The sequence below is a fragment of the Drosophila elegans genome, unplaced genomic scaffold (genome assembly GCF_018152505.1).
Source record: "Drosophila elegans isolate 14027-0461.03 unplaced genomic scaffold, ASM1815250v1 contig_208, whole genome shotgun sequence".
Classification (NCBI taxonomy): Eukaryota; Metazoa; Arthropoda; class Insecta; order Diptera; family Drosophilidae; genus Drosophila; species Drosophila elegans.
In genome coordinates, this window is record NW_024545578.1 from 19,180,384 (window position 1) to 19,199,520 (window position 19,137).

At 41.3% G+C, this 19,137-nt stretch overlaps 4 protein-coding genes across 5 annotated transcripts; 2 read left to right on the forward strand and 2 right to left on the reverse strand.

The window, feature by feature from the left end:
* Positions 1-326: 326 nt before the first annotated feature.
* On the forward strand, positions 327-4,937 carry LOC108142780 (akirin). Its single transcript, XM_017266824.2, has 4 exons — positions 327-673; positions 2,474-2,841; positions 3,385-3,741; positions 3,815-4,937. The coding sequence occupies exons 2-4, from the start codon at positions 2,604-2,606 to the stop codon at positions 3,823-3,825; spliced, it is 606 nt and encodes a 201-aa protein (XP_017122313.1). The 5' UTR covers positions 327-673; positions 2,474-2,603; the 3' UTR covers positions 3,826-4,937.
* Positions 4,938-5,254: 317 nt separating this feature from the next.
* Positions 5,255-10,280, reverse strand: LOC108142782 (sphingomyelin synthase-related 1). The gene is made up of 4 exons (XM_017266827.2): positions 9,438-10,280; positions 6,899-7,402; positions 6,661-6,827; positions 5,255-6,304 (listed from the first exon to the last, which is right to left on the reverse strand). Exons 1-4 carry the CDS (start codon positions 10,021-10,023, stop codon positions 5,780-5,782), a joined length of 1,782 nt encoding a protein of 593 aa, XP_017122316.1. The 5' UTR covers positions 10,024-10,280; the 3' UTR covers positions 5,255-5,779.
* A 617-nt stretch (positions 10,281-10,897) lies between these two features.
* Positions 10,898-14,841, forward strand: LOC108142680 (nuclear valosin-containing protein-like). 2 transcript variants are annotated; one of them, XM_017266685.2, is made up of 9 exons: positions 10,898-11,099; positions 11,293-11,416; positions 11,556-11,882; positions 11,943-11,990; positions 12,044-12,381; positions 12,448-13,695; positions 13,760-14,092; positions 14,160-14,384; positions 14,450-14,841. In XM_017266685.2, exons 1-9 carry the CDS (start codon positions 11,043-11,045, stop codon positions 14,519-14,521), a joined length of 2,772 nt encoding a protein of 923 aa, XP_017122174.1. In that variant the 5' UTR covers positions 10,898-11,042; the 3' UTR covers positions 14,522-14,841. The 2 variants fall into 2 exon arrangements, with proteins under 2 accessions (XP_017122174.1, XP_017122173.1); XM_017266684.2 differs by having other exon boundaries at positions 10,900-11,099; positions 11,940-11,990.
* A 25-nt stretch (positions 14,842-14,866) lies between these two features.
* LOC108142681 (carboxypeptidase B) lies at positions 14,867-17,179 on the reverse strand. The gene is made up of 2 exons (XM_017266686.2): positions 16,534-17,179; positions 14,867-15,964 (listed from the first exon to the last, which is right to left on the reverse strand). The coding sequence occupies exons 1-2, from the start codon at positions 17,068-17,070 to the stop codon at positions 14,975-14,977; spliced, it is 1,527 nt and encodes a 508-aa protein (XP_017122175.1). The 5' UTR covers positions 17,071-17,179; the 3' UTR covers positions 14,867-14,974.
* Between the last annotated feature and the right edge of the window lie 1,958 nt (positions 17,180-19,137).

Consider the following 19,137-nt stretch of genomic DNA (forward strand, 5'->3'; position numbering starts at 1 on the left):
GTAAAATAACCTGTGATAAAAGTAATTTTTATTAAATGTTTTTTGTTCATAAATACTTGTATATTTAACTTGCCTTTCAGTAAATCAGCTTTATATTTATTATGTCTAAAATTAAACCGCCAAGATAAATCAGTATTACTCTTTTTGGAACAACCTGTAACAACTATAAGCTCAGCCAGTTATATAGATATTTTAGTATTATAAGTAGTAAATATAAATATTTGTTATTGATATTAAAACGGTAGACTTATGGTATAATTTCAGTTCAATTAATAAGTATTTTTAAGGTTTTTTTTCGTGAGCAGCGCGGTTAATAAAAACGCTCCAGCTGTGGTCACACTGTTCACGTCGTCACGCACGCATCGTCGTCCATTTTTGCCAAGAACCGAGACGAAAATTTGTAAATTAAACAGCAAGCGAGTCAAAGACGACAAACACCTACCGACAGTGCATTTTAGTGGCCTTTGAAATACTGCTCAAACAACCATCAAGCAATAGCAATACTAATTTCTACCCAAAAAAATAGATTAACCACCTTAACTGGAGTTTTGTACGTGAATGTGCGTGCGTATGTGCAAGCGGAGTAGTGGCACAATAAAAAAGTAAATAAAGCGCGTGTGAAGTGGTGCAGAAAGTGAAAAGCGAGCGGAAACAACCAAAAATTAAATAAAACGTAAGTGCAATGGTGTGAAAAGTGTTTCGGGCATTTTTCTTCTGAAAAGCTGATAATGATATGCGTTTCGACCATTTTTAAAATTTCATGAAATCAACATTCCAACTCACAACGGTGTGCGTGTGCAGGCGGGAGCGAGACAACTAGTGTGATCGCCAGTAGCTGCTGCCATTTCGGTTTCGTTTGGCTTTTTTTTTTTTAAACTAATCTGTGGTATTTGTCACGTAAAGAGTAAATCGCTAAAAACTAAAAGAGTATTTAACATTGTTAAAAAAAGGTATAAATTATTTGTACAGAGTGAGAAGCTAACACACACACACACACGTGTTGCGGTTTATCAAAAGGGAAGTGTGTGTGTTTAGTGTTAAAAACAGCTGGTACAGCTGCCGCTGCAGCGAAGAAGAAGAGAGTGGGAAGAGGGAAAGAAGAAGCAGAAGTGGAGAGAGAAGAACACGCTTATTATCCTGCGTAGTTTCCTTTTTAAAGGTGGTTGTTCTGATATTACGTTACAGTTTACACTTTTCTCTGCTCCTTGTTTAGTCCTGCATTGCTATGCATTTACTGCTGCCTTTGTCGTGGTGGTTTTTATTTAATTGCGCTGCGCCACTTCGTTTCTTTGGTTGTTCTCTTTCTGTTCAAAGATTCGGAATGGGAATCGGGTTCCGATACGGTGTCGCCCTTTTCAAGCAGCTGCTGCTTGCAGGGCATCGGAGCTGCCGGTGCTAGCCAAATAAAAGCGAGTTAGAAAATATAATTGATTTTAAGGGTTAAAATGTACTACTAATTAAAGTGAATAGTAGGTTGATTGAGTTTTCGTGACTGATGAGAAGCGGCTTCACTTGCTTACAAGTTACACTTGCTTACAAGATACCCTTGCAAAATTATTAAAAACGAATAGTTATATAAAATAATTGCAAATTATTATAGTTTACATATTTAATTTATAACATTTATATTTATTTATTTTTTAAGGAGCATCCAAAATTTTTTTTTTAAATAAATTCAAAAATAAGCTTAGAAATACTAAAAGTCATTTAGCAATCAAATGTTTAACAACAAAAAAATTAAAACATTTATGAATTTTTTAAATCTTACATATTCGTGACGAATGCGAAAATGGGAACTGTAACTCACATGTTTTGTTCGAATTAAGTTTTCCACTTCTCTTTTGTCATAAGTATTTTGTCTTAAACGTCATAAGAGTCATTAAAGTTAGGCGAACTTGGTTTCTTAAAAGCCGTTTACTGACGTTTTAATTTTATTAATTGTTTGCTTAGAAAAGAGATCGGCTGGCCGTAATTATAGCTTAATAACATTTTTTACTATATTTAAGTCTTAATTTATGCAGGTTTTTGTGTGGTAAAAGGTAAGGTCTTGGAAGTCTTAGTGTAACTTTACCTGTGCTTCTTTTTAATTTTGCTTACCAAGCCTCTTTTAAATGGTTTAGCTTATTCGATTATTAAACAGAAAGGTACATTTTGTTGTTTTTTTAAATACATCCCCTGTAGTTGTAGCACTGAAGAAACTTATCTTATGACTTTGTATTATTTAAAAAATCACGACCCAGAAGCGATAAGATAAGGACGCGTTTATTTACCAGCTATATTTAGCAGAGAAAGCCAAATAGCCAGCACTGGCAGACCATAAATCGTTGCACCATTTTCTTTTATTGGCTGCGTGTGTGCGTGAGTAACACGCCTGTGAATCCTGTTTTTCCTTGAAACAAGTTTGTGGCCTTTTGATCTGCCAGCAAGGTGTTCACTTCACTTTACTCATTCATTGTTTGTTTCTCCATTGCAGCCGACGCTTCATCATCCATTCGCAGCATCCAGTAACCGAAATCGAGGCAATAATCATCAGCTACCCACAATCAAGGTAGCCATCCATCAGAAGAGCCCCGAGAAGGAGGGACCGAACCACAATCATAGCGATGGCCTGTGCAACCCTGAAACGCGCTTTGGACTGGGAGTCGATGAACCAGCGTCCGCCGAAGCGCCGGCGCTGCAATCCTTTCGGCCAGGCCGGGAGCAGCGCCAGCCCATCGTCCCCGTCCCGCGACGGTCCTAGCACCTCGGCGGGCCTGCCCCACACGCCCAGCAACCGATTCGCCAAGGACAACACTGAGCCAAGTCCGTTCAGCGAGGCCTCGCTGGCCAAAATGTCACCAGGTGAGATATTCGGGATGGGATACTTTTATGGCTACAGATCCAAGTAGTGGGGATAACCTGTGGAATATTGGGCGTTTTTCAGCAATTGCTGTTGACAATATTAGGGCAAAGTTATTATTGAATTACTTAAATTACATGCTTTATTAGGAACTAAAGTTATAGCATACGTTTATAATACTTTTTTTTTCAACATAAAACTTAAAAAAACTTTCTATTAGCGTTACCAAATAGATGAGTGTGAATATGAATATCATTTTTGTACATTTAAAAGCGAATTTGATTTGAAAAGCCAATATTTGTTACGCAATATAGTGTTGCTTTTTGATTTTAAATATGTTCTTTCTCCTGCTTTACTTAAATAAAAACATTTCATACATAAAAAATTTTTTTTTTCCAATTAATATTTAAAAGTAAACATTTTTTTTCATATACTTGCTAGCTAAAATTTCAAAAATGTTTTGTCTGTATATTGTTTTATTTTATACGGAACTATAAGCAGGTAGAACCATAAGCAAACTTTAATAAACCTTTCCGAAATTGCAGACAAAATGGCCGAGAACTTGTGCAATGAGATCAAGAGACTGCACAAGCGCAAGCAGCTGCCGATCACCTCGTCGGCCTTGGAACGCATGCAGGATTCGGAGTCCAGCGGATCGGAGATGGGACCGGAGAGTCCGCGTCGCCCGGACAGCCCACCGAACCTGATGCGCCACGGCGAGAAGGCCCTATTCACGTTCAAGCAGGTGCAGCTCATCTGCGAGAGCATGATCAAGGAGCGGGAGAACCAGCTCAGGGAGCGCTACGAGTCCGTGCTGACCACCAAGCTGGCCGAGCAGTACGATGCCTTCGTTAAGTTCACATATGATCAGATACAGCGTCGTTACGAGGCAGCGCCTAGCTGTGAGTTCAAATCGATATCCTTCCTGCGATGTGATGTTATCTTAATTAATAATGATTCATCTTATCTTTTTAGACCTGTCGTAAGACTGTGTGGGGGAGCTCAAGCCTCGAAAAACAGAAATTAATAATTGCACTACGATCTTATGTGACGGTAGATCTACCGCGACAACAACAGCCCTCATATAAACTAAAAACAAACAACAAATAAGAAACACAAAACAACATAAAACTAAAAAAAAACAAACAAAAAAAACAAACTACAACATACATCGTGTTTAATATATTTTGAAATACACGCGAAGAAAGCAGTTATAGTTTATGCCTAGATTTACATATATATTGTATCGGTTAGCAGCAAAGGAATGAATTATTTAACAGCAAGCAGAAACAAACAAAAAGAATGAAACCAACAAATCTTGTTAAATTTATGTTTTTCACATAACGAAAATTCTAAATAAAATGACAAATATCTGATATGAAGAACTATAAGCACACAGCCACTGCAGACATATGGTGCATCCGTAGAGAGAACGATTCAATGAAACCTCAAACGTAGCTTCGTACATAGCAGACCGACAGAATTGGTAAATATAATGTTAGGTACATGTAGCATATAAGATATTATGTAAAACGTATCAAACTATACTGTTTTTTGAAATAGTAATTTATGAGCGGAATGCCCTGTGCGAAAGAAGCGAACATTAAATCATCAACAAAGAGAACTCACTACTCATGAAGAACACTTTTCATAGTTTATTTTTGCATATAAGTTGTACTAAGGCAAGAAACGAGCGCTTGACTTTATCTATTTTATCGAGTATCGTTTGTTAATTGTTTCTTCCTTTGATGCGAATAATGGCAAAGCAATGTAAACACACAAAGCAACTGAAAACTTTCGATTTGCTTTATAGCGTATGGAAAATGAATACGAAATAAAAAAAAAAATAAACAAAAAAAAAGTTATTCATTAAGTCAAATTGAACGCTTTCAAATAATATACGCTTGACAGAAGACGTTTCATGTTCATTAAAAATATTTTTTTCACATCTTGAAGAATATATGCAAGAATATATGATATATATATATTTTTCAATTACCGCAATCATACATACTTTATATTAGTAATTTAAACTTAAAATTAGTAAAGAAATGCCATTTTTATATTAAAACAAACAAAAATAAAATGATGAATTGTACGCCCGCTGGTCTTTTCATTTTAAAGCTTTTAATTCTGTTTGTGAAATGATCTTTAAATTTCATCCGTTTGTAACCTCCATTATTATTTATAACCCACCCAAAATTTCTTAATAAAGCGTAATTGGTTCAGGTTGATTTAAAAGTGAGCTGGTGGTAAAAGAAAGCTTTGAGCCATGATTATTTAACACATTTTGTTCAGATTGATTGACATTTTTTAGAATGGGTTTCTTTTTTCAGATGCGGAAAAAGTTTTAAACAAAATACCTGATAAACCGGATTAAAATAAATTATCATCTGATGAATGAATAAAACAATCTTTACAGTGGTTTCTCCAGACTTTGAGAATATTCATTTTGATTTATTGATTTTTGTGCGTTCAACAGAAACTTTCCAAACTTATTACTAATTAACTAAAAATACGCTTGTTTCACATGCTTACAATTACATAATAATGCATTAAAAGTCTTCAATAATAAATACATTTAGTTCAAAACTCATTTGAACGGAATGAGAGGAGGGTTTCTTATCATCTTTACCAAAATAGCAGTCTCCCGGCTAAGAAAACTTCGATTTTTAAATTCCACACGTAAAACTAAGGAAGGGCTCTGTGGGACACCACATGGTTCTAGATATGGGGTGGGGAATACGACCCGGAAGGCACTACGAATGGTAGAATGCATACAATAATACAAGAAGGAAAGGGAAAGAGGGAGCTGTAAAGGGAAGGGTAAAATGGAAATTTTGAAATAAAAATATCAGTCGGTATGGTTGATTTCTGCATGTTTGCTTTTCGAAGAACGGCATCGATAAACGGTTGTGGAAGAACGAGTGGCTGTGGAAATCAGAGCTGCTTCTTTTCCTTCAGCGGCGTATCCTTGGATGGTTCCTGGCACGCGGCAAACGTCGTCCTGGAGAAGGGATCCACGCTGGCGTCCTTGAAGGCCTTCTTCTGCGGCTGTAAACTTTTTGCCGGCGAAGGCGCAGGCGTCGGAGCAATCGAGGATGTGGCAGCCGTGGATTGAGCACTATTCAGATGCGTCTTGCTGCTGTGGTGTCCCAATCCTCCCACCACCGACTGATGAGGACTGAAGAAGCCGGATGCAGCCGTTCCATTGTGCAGACGTTGATCCGATTCGGAGCCAAAGATTATTTCCGTCGAGTTCTCGGACAGCCGGGAATTCGCCCAGCAACGCTTTATTGTAATGACTAATTGCTCCTTGGCCTTGAGGATCTGTTCAATAATCCCATCGATAAGGGTACCCAGTGTGTCATATTCATTGGGCACCATACCATCGACGCTGCTCTCGAAGTAGCTGAACATGGGAAACCAAACACGCGTCCTCTTGGAGTCGCTTTGCATGAGTGCCTGTTGAAAAGGGTAATCGATTAGTTGGAATCTCTGTTATATTATTATTAATTACAAAACTGTAAGCTTAAAGTTATAAACTAAAGCTGTCTTTACAATATAATCAAGGTGCTAGCTCTACTTGTTTCAGTTTGCTTTTAAATTGAAGCGCTAAATGGACAGATATAAATATGAAATCGAAATTTAAAAGATTTTGACAAGCAGATACGTTAACTGATATATTTTATGACATGGTGTCTTAGTAATGTAAATTCAGTTTTACAAATTTCCAAATATTCAGAGAGGCAAATCACTTACTGATCTATAGAAAATTAATCTCTAAAGATTTGTTATTTTCCCCAACTACTACAACTCACCCTGTTGTTAGCCAAAGTATGATAATACAGAAACAGCCTGGAGGTGATATAGAAGGCCACAAACACATCGATGGAGTAGTGCTCGTGGGCGGCCAGGATAAAGAAGATGCCGAACATGTTGAGCAGCCAGGAGAGCGTGTGCAGAAAGTACAGATTCCTCGGCGTGTCTGCAAAAATAGAAAATAAATTAGAACGCTTTTAGAACCACTCCATGGAGGGAAACCTAAATAAAACTTACACTCTGTGATAAAGAAGTTTAGCAGGGTCAGGGCCACCGTGTGACCACTGAACATATAATCGCCGCACGTACGCACGCCCTGAATGGACATACCCAGGCCGCTCCAGATGCGGTAAGCCCGCGTCATCCGGATGATCAAGGCACCCACCATGTCCACGTTCGGATCATCGATGGCAAAGTCCTTCTGGCTGCACTGCAGATGCGTTCCAGGGACACTCAGCGAGGTGATCAGCATGGTTACGCAGCGCAGCAGAAAAACCGTACCGGCCAATGCAAAGAATCGCCTCAGGAGGACCAGTCGGTACTTGTGGAAGATCAGAACAATCACCCAAATGGTGAACAGCAGCGAGCCGGTTATCTCGCACATATTGAAGGCCCACGGAATGTGCGGCACGTTGTCCAGGAAGATGTCCGGCAGCGGTGGATAGCGCTTCATGTCCGGAACCCGCTCGTGCACGATAACCATCGTCAACGAAGTTATCCAGGTGACCACAAATGAGTAGCCTGCAAGTGGTAAGAAAAAATTGTATTACTAGCGGACTCCAACTGTGATTAACTTTACCTTGGTAATGGAAGAATTTACAATTTAATACTCGATAAAATTCCACTTTAATTAAAACTACTTATATTGGCAATATTAATATTAAAACAAAAAAAAATTATTTAATTTTGATGATTGAATTGGCTAATTTTTAATTTATGCTTTAAATAAATACCTATTTATTAAGTGCTTTTTTTTAGGGACAAAGAATATTCAAAAAAGGGGAAAGGGGATTAAAAAAGCTATTTACAGAAAGGTTAAAGATGACTAAAGAGAGAGAACAGATCAGATAAATATGTATGTACACTTCTCGATTCTCTGATAATCAGCTTTGTTCGCATTAAAATTGCAGTATATAAGGCTCAAACCTTTATGACAAAGAAAGTCATCATTTGTTTTTTATTTTATTTAGTTGACAAACTCGGCCCCATTTCAGAAGCTATGAAGCTCACAACCCAAGCAAAGAATAATCTATTCGTAGCTTTATCTGCCAAAATTTCGACTTATCTATTGAAATGTCCATGACAAAAGAAAACAAACACAGCCTGGTAATGATAAATGCATTATCAAAAAATAATGGCGCTGATAGGAAATTATCCAAGATAAGTTCATTGTTAAATTCGGACTTGGCTCATTTCAATATTTAATATACTTCCCGCTTATGGAAAAACATAGTCTTCAAACTTAGTTATTAAATGAAAAACAAGCCGTTTATATTTCAACAAATAATTAAAAGCAAGAATGAAGTACATATATAAATAATAGCGAGAACTGATCTCTCACCTTCTCAATTAAATGTAATACGATATCAAATCTGATTGTGGCAAATAAAAATTATAAATTAAACAAAATCGAAATACATCTTTCCAGTTAATTGATAAAACTTAAATGCGATTGAAAACTGTGTTTATGTTTTCGTTTGCCGCTAAACTGTTGCTGATTTTCCCGTAAAGCAAGTCAGCCGTTTGAAGGGTATCATAAACAAATCGGAATTCGATATTTAATGCACGCAAAGTTACACAAAAGGCACACAAGTTCGCACAAATAATGAAAACAGTAAGCCAGGCCAGAATGAGTACTCAAATAAATGCGAGCGGCGTCTCCACACGTAACCTCCAAAGTGCTCAAAATAAATAAAAGTAACGCCGTCACCAGCGCCCAGAAACTATAATTAAAGCTAGAGTGACGTATTTAGGAATAGTATAAGTATGTGAACCATTGAACTCGAAGAGAAAGCATGTTATTTTTGGTTTGTCAATGAAAAAGTATGGGTTGAAAATCTAATCCAAAACTATATTTGAATTATAATGACGCTTTAATCAGGCATTTATAGCGTGCGTGACATTGAACTTTTAGGGGGACATATTATTCTTGGGTTATCAATTAGGAAGTGATTGATATGGGTGGAAGTCAGTCAAACACACAATCAAAACGTATATTATTAAATTAAGAAGCACAAGGAAAGTGTTTATTGGTAACACAAAACAACTAAAATACACAGTATTTACAGAACACAAGTGTCACATATGAAAATGTTAATCAGCGGAATTTAGCTTTTATTAATGTAAGGAAAATATATACCCTTTGAAAGAGTAAATCCATATGTTGTGATCTATATGCGTACATTTGCTAATATGTGTCACAAAGTCCATAAACTATATTTAAAGAGTGACGTATTCATTTGTGGTTTATCACTTAAAAAGTGTATAAAATCGTTGAAAACTGGTACTCAACCTTAGCGTATACATACGTTCATGTTCATGTTCATGTTATTATTAATTTTATGTACATATATTATCAATTTCCATGGGGAAACCTCTTATTTCTGAGTTATCGCAAGCAAGTTTATGGCTGATGAATTGCGTTATATAGCGAAAAGCTCGCGACAATTGGCACACGACCGATAAGCCCAGAGAAACAATCAATGAACAATTGACCTTCGTAATTGAAGGGGGGCAGTTGGGCAGGTGTGGCATATGTGGCATATGTGGGACTCACCTAAGCTCATGACGGTCTTGAAGTATTCCGGCGGAACATAGCGTCCGCCCATGCGCAAATAGGTATCGCAATCGGACACATAGCTGGGGCACTCGGGCTGCGGGCAAGGGCACGTGGTTGAGGAAGGTGGTCCACCGGGGGTCACCATTGGCATGTAGGCCGAGTTCCCGATGCCCAGCATTACGGATTCCGTGGAGCTGTTTTTGACCAGGAGCTGTAGCTTGAGCACTGCAACCCAGAACTTCTTGAGCTCCCCAAAGGTAAGTTTGTAGCCCAGGCGATAGCGCATATCCCGAACATCTTCCTCCGTGAGGGAGAGAAGGACTTCGCCGTCGATGAACTCCTGGCGCAGGCAGTCCAGCAGAACCCTCGAAAAGTGCTCCGTGTAGCTGGCCCAGTTGGTCACATCCTCCACTGACCAGTAGGCCACCAGAAGGGGATCGACGGGCTCCGGATCGGAGGTTCCATTGGTCAGGTGCTTCTCCGCCGGATCAAAGACCAGGGCCGGGGGCTCGGACGACAATCCACCGCCTTCTGAACGTGAGTGAGTCACCGTCACCGGATCGCCAATTTCACCGTCGCACATCGCGCTTTCTTTTTTTCCGTTCGGTACGGCGTTCTTCTTCTGGCGTTTTTATTTCTACCGATTTTGCGATTTATCCAATCTAACAACTTTGCTGCCAAACTCAGATGAAGTGCGTCATTATTTCACTGCTGGCTGCTGCTGTGACGCATAATTAACACTTCTCTAATTGCGCGTCCAGCGTTTGTTGATGTAAAAGCACATTTAATTTGGTTACTTGTAAAATCCAGCGACTACTCAGATTGCGAGAGCGAGTGAGAGCGACTGCGAACAGCTGATTTTGAGGTCTCGCGGTGCTATCGATAGCGGGCGGGAACGTTCACTGGTTATCGATAAGCAATTGAGAAGTAACACTTAAAGTAGTGTTTACACTGGCCCATTTATCAAGCTATTTATATATTAATGGTCTTATATATTACATATTTTCTCTTTACATAAAATACAAAATGCTACATACAAAATGGAACAAACACAAACAAAAAGGGCTAAGCAGAAATACAATATTTTTTAATATCTTAAGGTATAAGCTTAAAATAGGAGCTATATATTAAAAGTAAGAAAAAGTAATGAAAACTACTTTAAAAAAAATTAGACTTATTAAAATAATTGCTGAAATTACCTTATAGCATTGTTTAAATGATTGAATAATAATATAAAATTAACTATTTATTTGGAACGAAACCTGCTTCAAATAAAGCCTTTTTCAAACCATTTTATAAATATGAAATTTTACTAGATGATTCGGAGCAGTAGGCGTAGTTGAGAATGTAAAAACCAAGAATATAAGCGACTCAAAGCGATTTTAATAGCAGCACAGCCGGCTGATTTACAAATCATTTGTGATTCTAGCGCAATTAACATAAATCACTTTCGATTAATTCGCGTTCCAATCGAAGTAAGTAGGTGGAAACATTCCGCGAAGCGAAGATATCGAGGCGACGGCGTCGTTTGCATTTTGCGAGCGGCTAAGCGAATTTATAGTTCCGCTGCGAATGTCTACACAGATTTAATCCTCGAATAATATGAAGAAAACCAAGCCGCTGCTGCACGACCATCTAATAACGATCCGAGTGAAGAAGGTGGGTGAAAATACGTAGTTTTCCGGCCAAATTTGTCCCTGTCCCCTGCCAGCTGCCCGACAGCCGGCAAATTCACATGAAAAAACAAAAAAACCCTTTGCAAGGGCGGCGAATTTGGGCAAAGAAAAAAAACAAGGTTAGGTCGCAGGCGGTCCGCATCGTGTGCTAATTGTCGTTTTCATTTCGATTCCAGTACCTCGAGGAGCACATCGGCGAGACCTATCTGGATGTGAAGCAGATGACCCGGGAGTTGATGCAAAAGTATCCGGAATACTCGCGTCGCAAATTCGGTCCGTTCAGGCAGTTGGTGCACCAAGGTAAACAATGGGCAAATCGGGTTTGTAAACTGTTGTTGGTCCTATGATATACATAGATTAAAAGAAGTCACGCGTTTTAAAAATATTGACCTTTTGATATATATATGTAAATAATAAATTTCAATTCCTCTCCCCTCAGCATTTTCCATTATCTCGGATAGCTACAACTTGGACAAGGTGAGCAGCTCCGAGGACGAGAACATCAGCGAGGAATTGGAGGCACCACCCACCAACAGTGTGATGAACAACATGATGAACAGCCTGTACAGTCAGCCAAGGAAACCACTGGCTGCCAAGCCAATAACCGAACCCATCGATATATCCAGTGGAGACGACAACGACGATGACTCCAATACCAACACCACCAATGGAGATGGTCAGGCTCCTGCTCCGCCATTAAGTCAGCCAACCGCTCTGAAACGTTTGATGAACGATCTGCCGGAGACCACGGCGGTTCCAAAGAAATGTAAGTTAGGGTAACCCAACCTTGGATTTATAATTATTTTATATATTTTTCTCATAGCAGCTAAGCCAAATACTATTCAAGGCTCTGGTCCGGAATCGACCCACAAATGTGAGAAAATCCATGCATAATTCATTGAAAATCATTAAAATCTCTCTATTTAGATCACATAGGGATGGGTGCCAGAGGTAAAAACCACTCAGAGGACGCCGGTCCACGCAAGGATCATCGTAATGCGCCCGGATTGTATCAACAGCTGCACCCAAATGCAACTCGCGACCGCCCCCGTAAGTACAAGAAGGAACTGGAGGTGCAGCATACCACCGAGAGTTTCCGTGACATTGGCGGCATGGATAGCACCCTGAAGGAGCTGTGCGAGATGCTCATCCACATTAAGTCGCCGGAGTTCTATTTTCAATTGGGACTGCTCCCCTCGAGGGGCCTTTTGCTGCACGGTCCGCCAGGATGCGGCAAGACCTTTCTGGCCCGTGCCATTAGTGGGGTATGTTATTATACAAGAAAAAGAATCTATTTTTTGCCTCCTTCATACAAAATCTTCGTTATACAGCAATTAAAGATGCCGCTGCTGGAAATTCCGGCTACTGAGCTGATTGGCGGAATCTCTGGCGAGTCGGAGGAGCGCATACGCGAGGTCTTCGAGCAGGCCATGGGCTTTTCGCCCTGTGTGCTGTTTATCGACGAGATCGACGCCATCGGTGGCAATCGTCAGTGGGCGGCCAAGGATATGGAGCGGCGCATTGTGTCGCAGCTGATCAGTAGTTTGGATAACCTAAAGGCCAACGAATTTGGCCAGTCCGTGGTGGTTATTGGGGCCACCACGCGTCCCGATGTCCTGGATCCCGGTCTACGTCGCATCGGTCGCTTCGATCATGAAATCGCCATACATATTCCATCGCGCAAGGAGCGTCGTGAGATTCTGCGCATCCAGTGCGAGGGTTTGTCCATTGATCCCAAGCTTAACTACGATAAGATTGCCGAGCTGACACCTGGCTATGTGGGTGCCGATCTAATGGCTCTTGTCTGCCGGGCTGCAGCCGTGGCTGTCAAGCGTAGGTCCATGAAGAAGTTCCGTGAGCTGCACGCTGCCAGCGAGAAGAATATGACCACTGTCACGTTGGACGACGATGAGCCCAGCGAGGAGCCAGGTGACAAGGCTGAAAAAGCAACAGAGGCTGACCCGAAAGCTGACAAGGAAGCAGAAGCGGACCCAAAGGAGGATGGGGATAAGGAAGCAACCAACAAGGAGACGCCTGAAGGCGAAAAACCCAAAACTGAAACCCCCAAGAAAACGACCAACGGCAAATCAACTGAGAACCCAGTGGATGCCGCCATGGAGGTGGATGAAGAGGCTGTTTGTGAGCCGGAAAAACCCGTAGAACAGGAAGCGGACTCCTCGAACGACGAATACTACGAACCCACACTGGCCGAGCTGACCAACTTTCTGGACAATCCACCCGAGGAGTTCGCCGACCCGAACTTCTGTCTAACACTCATCGATTTCGTGGACGCCATCAAGGTGATGCAGCCATCGGCCAAGCGTGAGGGTTTTGTCACAGTGCCGGACACTACTTGGGACGACATTGGAGCCCTGCAAAACATTCGCGACGAGCTTAAGCTGGCCGTCCTGGCGCCAGTTAAATATCCGGAGATGCTCGATCGTCTCGGGTTGAATGCTCCTTCTGGCGTTCTGCTGTGCGGTCCGCCGGGTTGCGGCAAAACGCTCCTCGCCAAGGCTATTGCCAATGAGGCTGGCATTAATTTTATATCGGTGAAGGGACCAGAGCTAATGAACATGGTGAGTTCATTGCGGTTGTGTTTAATGTTCTTCATTCCTTGCTAATCATTGGATTACTTTACAGTATGTGGGCGAAAGTGAACGCGCTGTGCGGGCCTGCTTTCAACGTGCTCGTAACTCAGCCCCCTGCGTCATCTTCTTCGATGAGTTTGACTCCTTGTGTCCCAAGCGCTCGGATGGTGGCGATGGCAACAATTCTGGGACCCGCATAGTCAATCAGCTTCTGACCGAAATGGATGGCGTGGAGGAGCGCAAGGGTGTATACATACTGGCGGCGACCAACCGACCGGACATTATTGATCCTGCTATCCTGCGACCGGGTCGCTTGGACACCATTCTGTACGTGGGTCTTCCCGAGCAGAGCGAGCGTGCCGAAATTCTAAAGGCCACAACCAAGGTAAGAAAATTTAGCTTTGCTCTTGATGGGGAATCATTACTAAAGTTTATTTTGCTCTCTTTTTCAGAACGGAAAGCGTCCTGTGCTGGCCGACGATGTAGATCTGGATGAGATCGCTGCCCAAACCGAGGGTTACACTGGTGCAGATTTGGCAGGACTGGTTAAGCAGGCCTCCATGTTCGCCCTGCGCCAATCAATCAACGATGGCGACACGAAACTCGACGATCTGTGCGTACGCAGCCAGCATTTCAAAGAGGCTCTGCAGCAGCTTCGACCCTCAGTTAACGAACAGGTAATGAAAGCTTTAAATAATCCCCATTTAATGCCCTCTAATTTGTTTGATTTATTGCTTTACAGGATCGCAAAGTGTACGACAAACTGCGCCTGAAATACGCTGCACCTAGGGTACCCACCTTCGATGATAAGTAAACGCCCTCAACAATAATGGATTTGTTGTTTTAGTCGATAAGCATACCCGCAAATCGAATTGAATATGTTTTGCGAGAATTTTCGTATGATTTTCAATACAAATGTAATATTACCCAGAAATCCAATTATTTCTTAGCCATTGTGAGCCTACCATGCAAAATGGGTAGAGCGCTAAATGTAATTAGTTTACTTTTTTGAAGAGCAAGGGTTTCTAGTGAGTTTTTCACTTTTATTTTACAAAGTATCTTGCACGATTCCTCATATTTACAAAATTGAAGCACTTTTGTGTTAGTAAATCGGTTTGTTAACTATTCCAAAAACCATTTTGTACAACTGACAAATTCGTAGGATGAATGAAAACGCCCTTTATTGCCAATGCTGGTACATTTAATTTAAAAAACACATTAATTTAAAACGTAAACCTCTACTAATCACAAACGGAGAACTTTTAGTTTATAGAAACACCCCCAGCGGCATGGTGGACGAGATGGGTGGCTTGCCACGGCTGGTAAGGATCACGCCATCGCCACCGCCACCGCCTCGACCATCGCGACTGAGGCCGGATCGCTTAATAGGTGGATTTCGCGTGGCCAATTGCCGCGGAAATAGACCGGCGGGCAGCGCATGCAGTCCTTCGGGCAGGACCTGTGGTCCACTGGCCTTGGAACCCCTGTGCAGGCGGAGGATGGCTTCGTGTTGCGCCACAACCGAGTGCTTCGCCCGCTTTTTCCTCTTGGTCAAGGTCTTGGCACAATCACCACCAGCCGTAGACTCCTCCGTGGTCGGGGACGGACTTTCAGTGGCCATGCCCTCGTTACTGGGCTGCGGCGACTCGTAGTGAGCCGGACGGGGCAATGGTGGCTCATTCTCGCGCTTGATTTGGAGTCGCAAGTCATAGGATCGCTTGCACATCTCCCGGATGCCGTACCAGCTTTCGTGGCCGATTTGACTCACCATCTCCACGGGCGGCTGGAAACCCAGTTCCCGCGAGGGCAGCTCCATCACCAAAGCCATCGGCACCTTCAGCACTCCGTACACATAGTCCACAACGGATCCGGCTATGGTGCGCTTGGTGAGACAGCTGATGCTTCCCGTCCGGTACTCCCGTCCGTTGTACGATTTAATGGCACTCTTCCCGGAGTTGGCCAAGGAGCTCAGCTCCCTCCAGTAGAGCGGACTTTCACGGCAGTAGCCCCATGGATACATGATGCTCTGGCCATACGAGTGCAGCGACAGGAAGAACAGCAGGTTGGGACTCATCCGGTCAAGTATGTTCCGTATCGCCCGCGTCTCCGGCTCGGAGAAGGCACGTTCGCCCTTATACGTGTTCCGGTTTATCTTGCTGGGTCCGCTGCCCCAAAAGATGTCGTAGTTGCGGTTGCAATCAGTTCCCACAAATCTGCTGGATTTGTGGGGTCGCCGGTTCTTGCGCCAATTCACATTCTGCAGGTTATTTAGGGGTTAATTTTTGTTTGATAATCTGTTTATAAACGGTGCAACTTCAGTATTTAGATATTGGTACATAAATTATTATTTTTTTTAATTCTGTTTGGAAATTGACGCTATATTGGTGCACCTAACCTAAAAGTTCGAATTACCTCATTACTCTTAAACGTAATGCATAAAAAATAAAACTTATGACCTTTTTTCATGATAGGTAAGGTTTAAACTTTGGATACCAGCACCGATCGTTGAAATAATGCGACTTTCAGTCAAAATATGAAGCTTGTCAAGTGATCAAAAGTTGCAAGTAGTTAAGTTAATAGTAAAGTATGCAAAAAAATAATGGTTAAAGCTCTTTAGTTTTTACTTTATGGGAATTTTTAGCATGAAAAATTGACCAGACAAACGCGAAATATAAAAGTGAACTTTTGAAATCAAAGGCACAGGGACAAAACTAAATAGTCGCTGACAAAATCGCATATAGTAACTATCTGAGTAGCTTAAAAAAATTAAAAGCAGATTGTTTACGGAAGTGTGCTCTACCGCAGTCGAATGCTTCGTAAGATTACCTTGGTGCGGGAGTATTCGTATCCATCGGGATTGACCAGAGGCACAATGATGAAGCGCAGCTTTCGCAGGACTTCTATGTTCCTGGTGTAGCGCTCCGTCAGCTGGTAGATGCAATTGAGGGCCGTCGAGATGCTGATCCACTCGCGGGCATGGGTGCCCGCCTCGATGAAGACCGTTTTCCGGCAGTGCTCGCCCGTGTGGACCGCCGGAGCCTTGGATCGTCCGTTGGCCACAAATGGCGGCGGTGATTGCTCACGCATTTGTGAGGACAACTCGACGTTATCCGAGTTCATCCAGTTGATCTCGAGGGCTCGAATTTCGCGCTTCTCGTGCGTTTGACCCAACGTGTACATGTGCACGAAGTGGGGATACCGCTGGGCCAGGTACTCCATATACTGGTTAATTTGCTTGTACTCCAGGTACGAATGCAGGATATCCGGTCGTGGGATTACCAATCGGCGCACCGGCGTAAAGGGAGTATCCCGATTCCGGTCGTTTGCCGTCTGTGTATTTCGTTGGGATTTGGCGGCCATCATAGACAAAACAAAGGATTTTTAAAAAGGGAAACAAGAAAACACTATTTATCACTACAGAATTTTAAAGATTTGACCTATCGTGTGGGTGAGACTCGAACGGAAACTGAGATTCCGCATCGAACTGGCACCTGAGCGGATGATTCCTGGCCTGCTGCGTGGCACCCTCACCTGGCACTTGATGTTCAGGTGGAGCCGCTCGACCACGAGCAGAGCGACCCGTGTGCCCTGCTTGGGTTTGTCTTCCATTGTGCGGGCCCCAAACAGACGCCGCCGGGGTTTTGTACCCCTAAATGGCAACAATCGTACTCCCACGGAAAGTCCAACTCCCCTCCAGTTGTTCCTCTTGATACACTTCAAGAAATTGGACTTTAATTCAATGTTGTTAGAGTCAGAAACTATTAAAAAAAAGCATAAAACATATTCTCAGTAAATATATTCATTCTTTATAAAATCTTATAAAAAAATATTTTATTATATATTATTTCATTTACGTTTACCTAAAACAAATTGTTTCATTAGAATTAGTTAGGCGGTTAGGAGGTTTGTCTTTTAAATTAAATTTAATTTTTGAAACAACATACCCAAGAGAGCTCTGAAAAAAAGTCGGAAAGTTTAAAAACACACAAAAAAACAAATAGAAACAACATTTTTTCCAGTTTAGTTTTGTTTTGTAATTATAGATTTTTTTTGTTTTAGTCATATAGCTAATATTAGCTATTAAATAATATAAAATTCGATGTTATCATTGCCAGTAAAAGTTAAAGTAAAACATAGATTAGTTAGACAAGTTTTTTAGTTATAGTTAATGCATTAATATTTTTGTGAGTGTAGAGTTCGCAGTGGGTAAATGGGACAGCGACAACGTTTAATAAGTTGGGCACGGTAGCATGTAATGCGGAATTGGATTTGGATTCCGGCTCGGAATCCCCAAGCGCGGCTGCAGCTGCCACAGAACGCAAATATGCTAAATGTCAGACAGTAAGTCGGGGTAGCATGGGCATGGAGTGGGCATGGAACAAGAGCCAAGTCCCGAGTGGGAGCAGCGGCGTGGGCGTCCAAAAGCGCAGGAGGCACCTTCCAATGCAAATAAACAGGAACTTCTGGAGCTGGCGTGCAGCCTGGGAAACGAGCAAGGACCTGGAGGAGGAGCGGTTTTAGTCCTGCTCTGGTTAAGCGTTTTGCAGCGAAGTTCATTTGTGGATCTGGGCTTCCTGATTACACTTTGCCACAGAAAAGTTAAGATAAGGATAAATAAATAAAAAAAAAAATCAGATAAATATATCACTAAACCAATATTTGTTTATTTAAATATTTAATTATATTGAAAGACGTTGACGGGATATAAAAATATAAAGCTTTTTAATTTCTTTTATAAATATTTTTAAAAAACTAGCTAAGAATATTTACTGGTATATATAAATTAATAATTTAAATTCATCAATTGTCTTTTATGTCCATTTTAACTGATCAAACAAATGTTCCGCCTTATGATGCCCATAAAACTAGCTGACTTTCAACTTTTCCGCCAACTTGTTGCAGAGTGTAATATATTTCTTATGGCCTGGCAAATGTCATGTCAACGCAAAAAGTCAAAAGTGCGCGGCAGGTCGGTGTAGAACCACACACAAAAATTCATACAACTGTAGAGCTGTATCCCTAACTGAATCCATATAAATTGGTATAAATATGTATGGCATATAGCGGGAGCAACGCAACCAGTTGATTTATACAGGAACCATGTTCGTGTTGATTTTCATTTAACGGTCTTTTAGTCAACTTCCTGACACAGTGACTGCCATATATTTACGTCTGGCTATGTCTACATAATACGTTGTTACTCCTTTCTTAGTTTTATACACTCTTCTCTGAAAAAAATGCAAACTGGTATTCTTTACTATAGTTAAGCTGCCTTAGAATTTTTGGAACATAAACAGCTAATAATTAAAAATAATAAATAAAATTATAAAAAATCTTATGCCTAATTTAATTTTAAGAAGATAAATTGTTTAGGAAAAGAATATTTAATATGCATTGAAATATTGTTTTTAAATTTGAATTCTTACAAAA

Coding starts and splice junctions, on each gene's coding strand:
- LOC108142681 (XM_017266686.2), bottom strand. CDS start 17,070: ATGATGGCCGCCAAATCCCAACGAAATACACAGACGGCAAACGACCGG. Junction 15,965..16,533: donor ACGAATACTCCCGCACCAAG/GTAATCTTACGA, acceptor AATAACCTGCAG/AATGTGAATTGGCGCAAGAA.
- LOC108142782 (XM_017266827.2), bottom strand. CDS start 10,023: ATGTGCGACGGTGAAATTGGCGATCCGGTGACGGTGACTCACTCACGT. Junction 7,403..9,437: donor CAAGACCGTCATGAGCTTAG/GTGAGTCCCACA, acceptor TACCACTTGCAG/GCTACTCATTTGTGGTCACC. Junction 6,828..6,898: donor AAACTTCTTTATCACAGAGT/GTAAGTTTTATT, acceptor CTATTTTTGCAG/ACACGCCGAGGAATCTGTAC.
- LOC108142780 (XM_017266824.2), top strand. CDS start 2,604: ATGGCCTGTGCAACCCTGAAACGCGCTTTGGACTGGGAGTCGATGAAC. Junction 2,842..3,384: donor GCTGGCCAAAATGTCACCAG/GTGAGATATTCG, acceptor CCGAAATTGCAG/ACAAAATGGCCGAGAACTTG.
- LOC108142680 (XM_017266684.2), top strand. CDS start 11,043: ATGAAGAAAACCAAGCCGCTGCTGCACGACCATCTAATAACGATCCGA. Junction 11,417..11,555: donor CAGGCAGTTGGTGCACCAAG/GTAAACAATGGG, acceptor CTCTCCCCTCAG/CATTTTCCATTATCTCGGAT. Junction 11,883..11,939: donor CACGGCGGTTCCAAAGAAAT/GTAAGTTAGGGT, acceptor TTTTTCTCATAG/CAGCTAAGCCAAATACTATT.